Below are 12,482 nucleotides of genomic sequence, written 5' to 3'. Positions count from 1 at the left end.
GTGCATAGGGCTAATATTATAGGCCTCAGATGTCAACTTGTCAAGCGTGCTAGCTTATACTATAAATGTGTAGTGCCCTATGTACACACTAAAAACTACGGGGTTATATTTTCCGTGGTCATTTTGAATTGACCACGTTTGGGGTTGTTTTGACCCTTCAAGGGGTTGTACTGTTTTAATTTGACCACATTCACGAGGTCATTTTAGCCACGACGAACGTGGTCAAAAACTTAGTGGTCATTTTGCCGATACCGTCGCGCATTGATATCAGTTTCAATCTTCCGCTTTGAAAATCTCAATTCATAAATGAGTTTAAACATGAGCTGCAATTAATGTTTGTTGATTAATAAATAAAACTCATTTTTTTTTTTTTTTTACCCAATTTGTCAACTTTATAATGACTTGCATTTCGGAACTATTTGCACACACGGTGTGCATCGGCTCACGTGGTCACATCAGCGCCATATTTGTTCTGATTGTGCAGCTCAGCGGATTGTCGTGTGTGCTTGTCTGCATGATGGAATATGAAAAGTTAGTTGAAAAGTGAGACTGCAAGGATGCATAGACCCTTGTCTATGCACGCAGATTCATTCAATTTCATGCTGTCGTGGCTGGTGTCTTGGCTGCAGTTGTTAAGCTTATATCATGTAAGCTTATAATACGTGAACTGTCATAGGCGATGACTGACTGTGTGTGAGTGTGATACACAGATGCATTTTGCAGTTTGCTGTTTATGTAATGCTTTCTCTGTGCAGAAACACACTTATGTCCTGGTGGGACCAGCATGACCATAGGCCTACTAAAAAATCCAAACAACCCCTAAATGTGGTTATTGAGTAACCCTATAAAACAACCCTTTCAAATGGGTCATTTCATTTGACCCCGAAATGAGGTCATTAAGTAACCCAATAAGGCAACCCTTTTGAAGGGGTCATTTCATTTGACCCCGAAATGTGGTAATATTTTGACCCCAATGGGGTTACTATTTGACCCAAATACGTAGTCATTGCAATGACCCCGACCAATGGGGTCAAAATGACCCCGTTAGTGGTATGGTGTTTAGTTGATAACTATGCTGGGGTCAAAAATGACCCCGTTTGGGTCATTTTTTGACCCCGTAGTTTTAAGTGTGTATAGGTACATGTTGGGCTATAATCGTGATATAGCCTATATTTCTAAAAGAATACCAAAATTAAAACTTCTTCAAAACAAATGATTGAGATTGATGCATTTTGTAAACCCCGCCAGAGGTGAACCGAACCTGCCTGTTTATCAAATTAATCAGTGAAAAGGTTACCTATGAATTTGACAGGTGCTAATTGATATTTTAATGTTATTGCATCAATTAGCACCTGTCAAATTCAGAGATAACCTTGTCACTGATTAATTTGATAACCAGGCAGGTTTGGTTCACCCCAGAAGAACTACTCTGGTGGGGCTTCCTCTTTTATATGTGCATTTTTTGGCCTAACAAATATCCACATTCTTGTGTGATGTATCTAGTGTCTTTTAGTTACAGAAAAATAATTGAAAAACAGAACAAAACAACAACAACATACAACGCAACTTTACATTCATATTGTGCAAATAAGCAATGTTTTCCGAGTGACCGTTTTCTTGCTAAATCTATAAATCTAATTCTATTAGTATTAAAATCCGTTCAAGTGGGGGGATGATGTCATGGATCATGAAGTTTAAGATGGGTCATTAACTGGCAACTTTGTGACATTTACTTAAAAATATACCAAGATTAAAAAGAAACTTTATATAAGCTTTTTATAATATATTCAAGATAGTATACAACTCATAATCATTTTGCCTGTTGTATAAGTAAAATATAATTATATTATAACATATGATTATATATACAAAATATGATATTTATATTATTATTTTCTCATCGTGATATTGCTCCGTCAACTTTACTGAGTATTTGTATAGAAATAGAAATATGAATTGGTACAGAGCATATTTTCAAGGAGAATTATAGTATAAATATTTTCATATTTTAGGCATTGATGGTAAATTATTTAAAATTCAAATTAAGATTGGATATTAATTTTCTAATGTCATTTACTTATTAAACTGAAGTTCTAGTGTACTATGCAACATAGTCCTTAATGCATGTGTTCAAATTCGGGTATTGTTATATACATATACTTTAATTTTGTCATTTTTCCCTTTTACATCAAATGTCAAAAGGTAAACACGTTGTACACATACTACATGTAGTAACCATTTACGGTACTACATGTAGTTCCGGGTAACTTATTACATAAGTTAAACATGTTAAACTATTAAGCTTAAACACCACTCGATCTTAATACCAATATTTCTTAAGACAATAGATTTGAACACAAACTTACCGTTTCCCCGTCTTCGGCCATGATGGTAATAGACTTTTAAAACGGTAGTCCAAAAAGTCAAGGCTTTTAAAAATGTAACACTCGCCACCGGGTACTACAACTTCATTTACAATAGAATATTATTTAGTACTAGCAGACACGGACCACTCAAATAACGGTACATCCCTAACTTCACCACTGTATGAATTAATAATGCCAAATGATGACGATATTGTATGAGATCTATAAGATATTGTTTTTTGCTACGGTTTTGAAGTGGGCTCCATCTGAATAGTGGTAACGTACACGGTAAGGACAAGTGGTGACAGATTTTCGATTAAATTTTGGTGGTTAAATAGAAGTTCACTAAACCGAAAAGTCTTTTGTACACCTTTTTGGTGGACTTGATGCAAGTCTATCGTAAAGTATGTTTCTCAATGCCGAGTCCAGTCAAGTTTCAACCCCGGGGTTTCAACCGGGGTTTCAACCAAATTGCAACCGGGTTCAAAGTTTCCGGGAAAGTTTCATTTTAACGTTCCTGATATTTTCCTATTTTTCGAATCGTACTTAGCCACAGAGATTTTTTGACGCCATGGATAAGTTTGTAGTAGCATACCACTTATTAAACAAAAACCAGTTAACAAACCGGACCCTGTGGGAATTATTCAAAATAGTGAATTGTTTAAAACGACAATGAGTCTTGGAGTTGGTCTATACGTTCACAAAACACTGCAAAAACTCTATTGTTGAGGTCTACCCCACGTCGATATACCATCCCGTGCGTTCTTTAGGTTCCATATTCCAAAAACGATACATTTATTTCATACAGAGTGGAGATAACAACGACAATCAGCGTAGCGGACAGGTAAGGACACTTTTTTAGTTATGGATGATTTCTCTGAAAGAAAAATGTTATGAACAGGTATTAGTATCTAATTGACTTGAATAAATTGGTAGCACTTTCGGTTCACATCAAATAATTATTGTCAGACATTTGATATGAAAATAAGAGAATGACTTAACAAATATATCTTAAGGATACACCTTAAATTCAAAATGCCTCATATACGTTAGAATTCTCTGAACAAATATTGTAGGAAGTCTAAAGAAAATATTCACAAGATTTGCCAAAATATCAATTTTGCGCCACATGAGTGATGAGTTTGAGTAAGAATGGGATGAGTCATATACATGCTGACGATTATGAAATAGGCCTACTAATTTTTTTTTAATTGTCGACCACGCCCTATAATCTAAAGCGGGCTTGCTCGCAATAATTATGAAATTGACAATGTGCTTGAAAATCTATGTCCATTACCTTTTCTTATACGCATGTGCAAAGCAAAATGTTGGACGTGCTATCTTAGGTAGACGAAAGTAGAAGCTTGGTAGAAGTTCATAATAATTATTATCAGTCTCAGGGTCGCACGTCGGACAAGTGAATGGTCCAGCAGTTACTGGTGAATACATTCGAATTGGCCTCTGATTTTTTTTTCTTCATCCACTTTTTTGTCCAAAATGAAAATATAATCTATCATTTTAGATAATTTTAACATGATAAAAAGGATGTTGATGACTAATATATAACACTAATAATAATAATAATAATAATAATAATAATAATAATAATAATAATAATAATAACACTAATAATAATAATAATAATAATAATAACACTAATAATAATAATTAATAACAACAACAACAACAATAACAACAACAACAACATCAACATCAACAACAACAATATGATAATAATAAGTAAAAAATAATAATAAATGTGATTGGGTTTGTATTGACATTTCATTTTCATTATTCTTCAATAATAATAACAATTTCCATTTTTTACATGTAAATTGTAATCACACCACCATTCACACGGGTTGTGCAAATTTCCAGTGCAAAGGAGTGGTACCCTACACTTCCAGTTGAAAACACAAACATAATAGTTCACCTCAACGCATTGAAATAAACCTATTGTCCCATTGGTGACGTCAAAATATGTTTGTTCACAGTCTGTCGACACAGTCAGCACGGTACAAAAATCTATACACAAAATAATACGAAACTTATGCAAGGAATCACCATTGAAAATGTGTACATGTGTGTATTATTTTATTGTGGGTGTTATTTTAGGACCGTGCAAATTATTTAGTGTTTTGTGATTACATTTCTTCGATTTCACTTAGATAGGATCATGATTATAGCACCTTAAAAGGCTTTGAATGCGAAATGTCATGGTAATCAAATGGGATCATGATCTGTATATGGTACGCAACTTCTACATGGATGATATATTATTTAGGCCTATAATGGGAATATAGGTCATGTGGTAGGCCTACAATTGTTTTCATCATTTCATCTTGCATGTGACTTCCAGAAAGGGAAACGATATTGATGATGTCTACAGATGAGCACGATATTAAGGTAAATATTATTTAAAATTTAATCAATTATTTCAATTTCTAATAATTAATATATGTACATGACGTATACGTATTAGCCTACTAGTTCTACATGTAAAAAGCTAGTAGCTTTATGACCTTCGGTATTTTATACGCTAATACGATATTATCTGAATAGAATAAGGACATGAAGGAATAGAATACATGGTTCATAAAAAAGGAAACATACATTTGACAGCAATTTTTGCCTACTTTCCAAAATTGTTGCAAGCTTTAATTTACTTATTACTATGTGCTTTTAAAAATAAGTGCATGGGCAAAAACATCCAAGAAAAAGTTGCAAGAACTTCATTGTTTGTGTAACCGATTTTGTTAGAACTATTTTTGACACTTGAGTATTACTCAGAGGCCGTATGTCTCAATTTTGGCCCAGTGAAAATTATTTTTGGCGCACACAAATTTGTAATGCTGTATTACAATTAGTCAATTTGGGGAATTACTGAGACAAAATTGGGCCAATTTGGGAAGAAAATGTTTCATTTGGTGCACCCAATTTCCAGAGAGAGTAAACACTGCTGCACAGTTCAATTTAGAAAATAATATGATTTGGTACCATAGAAATCTTCTTACACTCATTAGAACCTTAAAGGACACTGTCCTGATGTAGAACCTACTTGTTCTACGAATAACTAAAAAAGGTTCTGCAAAGGCCAAGAAGAACCATTCTAGACATGAATCAAGTTCTACAAAGGGTAGAAAGAACCTTTTTATGGGTCTTGCAATTTCCTAGAACCATTTTCGCTTCAGATGCCCTAGCTATATCTAGAACATCCAAATTATGACTCACCAAACACAAATCACAGCATGGGGTAATATTTATAGCATGTAGGCCTACTAGGCCTACCTAATTATGACAGGTGGAAGGGCGAGGAATTCTTACCCTATTTTTAAATTTTTATTCCTGACACGTGACGCAATCAATTTTTAAAACTCCATTGAATCCATTCCAAAGCTATACTCATGACTTGTTCGCCTTGTTGGCGCAATTCAAAAGGAGTAAGTTTGGCCACAACTCAAAAATAGTGTAAAAGTTGCCAAAATAATTTTTATAATGATAATGCGACCACAGAGATCTACGAAAGCTCAAAAAGTTCCGTCAACTAATCAACTTTGTTGGCATTACTTAAAAAGTTGATGTAAGTCGTTGCGTCAACTTTTTAAGTAATGCCAACTTCTGAATTCAAGTTCAGGGAACTTTGAAAATAAACAAGGTTCAAAGAACCAATTAGTTGAGTTATTGTAACTCAACATGTAAGTTGATGTAACTCGTTCATATTAAGTTACTGGTACTTATTGTTTTGAGTTATTCCAATTTGGTACTTTGTTACTTAATTCACGTAATTGGATCATTTTCTGCACAATTAGCAGTATTCAAATATTTATTTTTGTAATCAGTGCAAAATTTTGAATACTATAGCACACCTCTAGAAAATTATGCTAACCTAGTTTCATTTTCTGAGTTGTAACAACTCAGTAAAGTAAGTGCAAATGAGTGCGACCAACATAATGATATCGAGTCAGCGTTACTCAAAATTGTACGCGTTGGCATTACTCGGAAAGTTGACGCAACGACTTACTGAGTAATGCCAACGAACAATTTCTATGAGTGTATATATAACAATATAGGCATGATAGGCCTAAATAGATAATAAGCCTGTAAAACTTGCAAATAAAAAGCAGAATTCTTTGATCGTGAACATTTATAATACATAATGCACGTGTAAATGATAGGCTTACATATGTATTAAACTACACAAATACTGTAGAAATTGCAACAACAAAAAATATGTCAGACTATAAAATATCACTAACATTAGGGCTTATGATGAACCGGGCCGGTGTTCGTAATTGCCAGTTAATTTACATGCAAGTAGCAGGTGCATATAATTTATAGGCCTACGAACAGAAACATTAGCTATATTGCTATAGCTCTTTAGATATTTTGTATTATTCAAAAACAACAACTTGAACAACAAGTAATGAATTGTTCCAAATGCACAGCAGTGAATGAGATTATCAAAAGCCAACATTAACAGGTAATAATTTATAATAATCCTTCTTTTATTATTAAATAATTGTTTGATTTGTTATGATAAGTATACGTTATAATAATATGGTTATCACATGCAAAATAAAACACTAACATTTCAGAAATGTATGTTTGTGGTACACCGTGCACGTGGTACAACTACCGTAATTTATTGGGTATAAGGCGCACGGTACCGGTACTCATATTAAAAGCACTGGATCTTAAACATTTTTCATCAAGCGGTAGATTTCATTTCATCGGCTTATTAGGCCTACTTAGTATGGTACTAATCCGTTGATATCTATACTATGATAATTCAATTTGCATTTTTTAACATTCAATCTACAAATTGAACATATGACTAAATCAGATGCCTCGATACATGCATGTACATGACCTTGGTAAGTACAAGTTCAATCACGAACGGTTTCAAAATCAATACCGTTTGTGTGTCAATATAATGCTATCCACAATAGTATTCAATTATCAATTATCAATAGACCATGAAAGTGTGTTAACTAGACGCAAAAGTGAGAATCAGTTTCAAATATTAAAATATATTACAATTATGGTTTAATTCAAAGTGAGCTTGTGTGTTTACTTCTAAAGCACGTAAAAGCGGAGTATATTTTTGTATATAGGCCTAAGCAGCAGAGCACATTTACAATTATACTGGTATTTTACTGTACTGTCTTTGTAACAGAATGGTCTCTACATTTGAAAAACACTTTTATTTTACACTATTTTATAGTTCTGCTACTTTCCTTATGATCTAATCAGGTTCACATCCATGCGTTTAGAAGCAGGCCATTAAGGCCCCATGTCACTTGGGAAAAAACGGGAAATCGCCATAAACTGTGTGTTTTTTGTAAATATTTTAATGTGTTTTAAACAATTTTAAATATATTTATATTTCACTATTGTGATTTGTCATTTTCTTTGGTGAAATTTGACAAATTAATCTGATTTCATTCGATTTTATAAATAATTCTTGTAATTTTACCATTTTTTTGCCAATTTTACAAACAATTTGGCAATTTTACCCAAATTTTGGTAATTTTATAAAAAATGTTGGCGTTTTTACAAAAGTTTCTGATAATTTGCGAAACCTTTTGCGGTTTTATAAATTTTTGGCGATTTTAGAAATTTTAAGCGATTTTACAGAAATGTAGGCATTTTTATGCGAGTTTGCGGTTCCCGCGTTTTTCCTTGTGACATGGGGCCTCCATTATAATGTAGATCGAAGTAGGCTTCAAAATACTATGTACTGTCCAACAGTCACGCGTTCTCATGGTGTGAATTCATGGATGATTGTCAGTTTGTATTGTTTCCATCTTCAGTAATTCGTTCAATGATGATTCTCAAGGCCTCTTCCGCTCCTCGTCCCAAGTTATGATTTGGCTTATAAAAGCAGTTAAAGGAGCAGTCGTGATTCTAGCATCCTCATTCAACTTATTCAACCACCCCTACATGGGAAGGAACAATAATATTTGTTGAATCCATGTGATTCCGTCGTGAATATATCAAACGTGTATGTCCTAATTGACGTTTGTTTGTATCTTCCTATTCCACCAGGTGCAAGTGAACGGTTTTCACAATGAAGCTTTCGAAGGGGAAACACAAGATGACGTCAAAAGTGCCGAAACATTTGATGATATCGACTTGGCGAAAGATTCACCCCCTCCTGAACGCCGCCAAAATGGAGGAGTTGCACAAACTGCAACGAAACAAAATAATGGAGATATATCCAATAACAACTTGAAAGCAAAGCAAAAATCAAATGGCAAACTATCATCCAAAAAGTTCGGAAAAACTAAGAAGCAAAAAGAAGCCGAGATTCCTGTTGTCTTTGTGGGAGGACGTAAAATAGAAGTTCGCCACGAATCACAAGATTATGTTCGAACTCAAGGTTTAGATAACCCGGCTTATGAAGGAGATGGAGGTGAAATGTCATATGGAGGTCAAAGGTCACCGATGGCTGGTCCTGATGGTGATGAAAAGGAGGATGGTGAATGTTGCTGCAGAGACTGCAAATGTGTATTAATTATTTTAATTGTATTTGTTATATTGGCGCTGGTCGCCGTTGCTATAGTCTTCCTGTTTTTACCTAAAACTCGTGAGTATTTCCTTTTAACTTTTATGTCATTTATATTAATATCTATACGAATTAAAAATTAATTTGTAAGATCATCTAAACAAAAAATATAATTAAAGGCCTATTCTTGGATCGGCAGGAAAGTTCCACTGACTAGTATTTGCCACCCGCGGTATAAAGGAAATGTAAGAGTCAGTATGGGAAATGTTATCTTTAGTTGATAGCAAAATAACACCTGAAATAACAGAACTTTGTTATCTTCAGTTGATACAATATGTTGATCTCTCTAAATGTAAAAGAGTGAAAATCTCACTCCCGAAAAGAGTGATTCACTTATAAGACCACTCAAAAGGAGTGAAATGCGTTTTTAACTTTAAAACCACTCAAAAAGAGTGAAAACCACTCTTTAAGAGTGAATTTTAACTCTTTCAAGGAGTTAAATGAAGGACAACTCTAAAAATGTGTTGTCCTTCATTTAACTCGTTGAACGAGTTGACATTCACTCTTTTAGAGTGGTTTTCATTCTTTTTTGAGTGGTTTTTAAGTTTAAGAAACACATTTCACTCATTTTTGAGTGGTTTTATAAGTGAATCACTCTTTTGGGGAGTGAGTTTTCACTTTTTTTTTACATTTAGAGATATATCTACAGGGTGAGTCAAAAAAGTGCAAAAGGGCAACGAATCGATATTTACATAAGAACCAAGTTGAACTTTACCATTATTGAAAGTTGATGTAAGACACAGTAACAATATTTGCTATCTTCGGTAGATAGCAGAATTGCTATAATATCAGCAGATGTGTGATCTTCAGAAAATAGCATAACGCAGCAGTATAAAAATACCATAGGCCTAAATGTTGTTTACTTTGCCGGATAGCAATATCAATTTTACCATCGATCTTCAGTAGATAAAACATATGACCCTCGTTAGATAAAACAGTATAACAATAATGTCCTTTGTAGGTGTGAGAATGGTCTCCACATCCCCCTATTATTTTGTTATAGGCGGCAAAAAAACATGTATTACGGGCCAAAACTTCCAGTCGATAGGGCCCGTAAAACAGTATTTTGTCGTCGCCTAAGAACTAGATAATTGAAATATTGTACTTTCAATATAGATATTAACATAAAATTATGCTATCTTTGAAGAATACAAATTTACCCCATATTTTTTTTTATTTCTTTGTATACATTAAAAAAATAAAATTGTGTAGATAGTACATATAAATATGCATGCATCAAACCTAATCATTAATGTTAAATTACTATAGACAGCCATCAATACTTCCCCCTCCATGCGAGTATTTATTTGGGGGGGGCGAGCCCCCCGGGGCGGCGAAAACGAAGGGGCGGCGGAAGAAGAAGGGCGGCAAAAAGAATTAGTAAAGTAAAAAGGGCGGAAAAAATTGAAAAAGTATACAAATTTGTGAAAAATGGTACTCCCCCCCTTGTCGGCGGCACTGCAGACATCTGCTGAGAGGCTATTTAGCAATCCTGCTATCTACCGAAGATAGCAAATATTGTTAACGCAAATCAATTGTACTGAATATAGCTAATACATGTTATTGAAGGTTAGGGCCATACACTGCCATGACTGCTGCTTTCTAAATTCTACTGGCTATTCGCAAAGTGGTATTAGCAAGAATGTGTTTAGAAAAATATGAATAAGCTCCAGTTTGGGAGTGTTGTAGGGCATAATAGTATCCCCTAACTGATACCGATACAAAGTTTTCGCAGCGGAGTTTATTTTGTTTATCTTTTTTTTTCTTTCTTGCAGATGAATCTGAAGTAGAAGTTGTGGTCGTCTTAGATATTCCATATATACCACAATATGATGATTTATCTTCTACGGAATTTAAGCAATTAGAAACGGATTACACAAATGATGTATGTATTCCCGATTCACCTGTATTGCTGTCATGATTATGTTTTTTAAAAAGCCATAATGTATGATCTTATAATATGAAATTGGTTAATTTTTTTCAAACCTTATTTTTTTCGCATATTTGTAATGTTTACACATATCCCAATTTGCACTTAATTGGAATTGGCCAAATTTGTTGTGTCTTTGTTGTCAACAGAGCAAAGTTCGACATAAAGTCATAATTTTAAATCATGTCCTCCCATAGAACTGTATGTTAAACGGCCAAAATAACAGTTGGGTTTCTTTCATTTTACATTGTTATTTCAGCTTAAAATGGACAGCTACCCTTCCCGGTAGTTATTACTAATATTATTGCAACATTTTGAATAAAGAATAATAAAATTAAAATTTGACGGAAATCGTATATTAATTGATATCTATTTCGCTTATACAGATGAATAGAGCGTTTCTAGATAGTGATCAAAGAGACAAATACAACGGGGTAGAAATCGTCCAACTCAGGTAAGCCCCCCCCCCCCCCCATTGATGACATCTTGAAAGTAATTTGAAAAATGGCGTTTTACATTTGGGATTCTTAAATGTTTAAGTTTTATATCACAAAATGCATGCAATTATCTCTATAGAGTGCTTTTGAAGACAGAAATTACATTTTCAAACTCAAAGCACGTCTTGGGTAGTTTTCTTACTTTAATCTCTTGAGTCCATACAGTTTTTAAAGAGATTTGCCATTTCATGTGTTTTGATCTACTTCTTTTACAAAATCATCACACGCAGAAAATAAATGCTGTTACACAATCTAAAGCTTTTCATGATCTTTGCTAAGAAAAGTTTTGATATTTATTTTATTTCATTTGACTAACGCCCGAATAGCCTATTAATCGAAATTAAACACCTTTTCGCAAACATCGTGTTTGCTTTATCGGGTTAAGTGCGCTTCAGACTCCGCATTGTACGTACAATATTGTATGTACAATATTTTTCGTGACGTCAGAAAGTATGCACGTACAATAAAAAGTATGTACCGGGAAAATATATATTTTGCCACAATCATTGGTTGCTTAATTGATACGGAGTGGCCAAATTTCTAAGAGTGGTAAATTTAGTGCAGTGTTCGTGCACGGAATCTTTTATGTCTTCTTGTATTCAACTGTACTTGAATTATTATATAATCAATGGGCACCTTGAAAGTTAATAATATTAATACTGATATTAATATAAAAAAATATTAAAATTGTAATAATAATATAAATGGCACATTCAGTTCTTATTTATTTATTTATTTATTTATTTATTTATTTATTTATAGATTTATTTATTTAGGCCTATTTGTTTATTTATTTATTGATTGATTACTGATTGATTAATTGATTTAGAGATTCATTTATATTTAGTCATATATTGATTTATTCAGTTTCTTAAGTATTATTTGTAGGCCTGTAGACCCGGATGCAACGCCTTCTATACTTTTTCATTAATTATAGGCCTATTAATAGTAATGCGTTGAGATTTTAAAAGTAATATCCGCCTTTATTTCTTTCTTTTTGATATGATATACTCGTTACAAAAACAAATCAGCATGGAAAACATTTTTTTTTTCGTCAGAGGCAGATATTTGGTCTAATCAGTGTAAGCTACAAAATAGACGATCTTTTAAAATCATTTTTA

At 33.4% G+C, this 12,482-nt stretch overlaps 2 protein-coding genes across 8 annotated transcripts in view; one reads left to right on the top strand and one right to left on the bottom strand.

Moving 5' to 3' along the window:
* The window catches only part of LOC140162994 (uncharacterized), a 56,423-nt gene extending 53,803 nt beyond the window's left edge, over nt 1-2,620 (bottom strand). Inside the window, exon 1 of one of the 7 annotated variants that reach the window (XM_072186332.1) lies at nt 2,367-2,620. In XM_072186332.1, coding sequence (XP_072042433.1) covers nt 2,367-2,387 — 21 coding nt within the window. In that variant the 5' untranslated portion in view covers nt 2,388-2,620. The remainder of the gene's footprint in view (nt 1-2,366) is intronic. The other 6 variants (XM_072186326.1, XM_072186328.1, XM_072186330.1 and 3 more) reach the window with 6 other exon arrangements.
* A 1,813-nt stretch (nt 2,621-4,433) lies between these two features.
* LOC140162989 (uncharacterized) overlaps nt 4,434-12,482 on the top strand; it is a 33,932-nt gene continuing 25,883 nt past the window's right edge. The window contains exons 1-4 of the mRNA XM_072186321.1: nt 4,434-4,772; nt 8,415-8,955; nt 10,710-10,819; nt 11,251-11,318. Of these exons, the coding sequence (XP_072042422.1) occupies nt 4,743-4,772; nt 8,415-8,955; nt 10,710-10,819; nt 11,251-11,318 (749 nt within the window). The 5' untranslated portion in view covers nt 4,434-4,742. The remainder of the gene's footprint in view (nt 4,773-8,414; nt 8,956-10,709; nt 10,820-11,250; nt 11,319-12,482) is intronic.

The sequence above is a fragment of the Amphiura filiformis genome, chromosome 10 (genome assembly GCF_039555335.1).
Source record: "Amphiura filiformis chromosome 10, Afil_fr2py, whole genome shotgun sequence".
NCBI classification, from domain to species: domain Eukaryota; kingdom Metazoa; phylum Echinodermata; class Ophiuroidea; order Amphilepidida; family Amphiuridae; genus Amphiura; species Amphiura filiformis.
The sequence above is the reverse complement of the archived record's forward strand: the minus strand, read 5'-3'. Positions and strand labels throughout refer to the sequence as shown.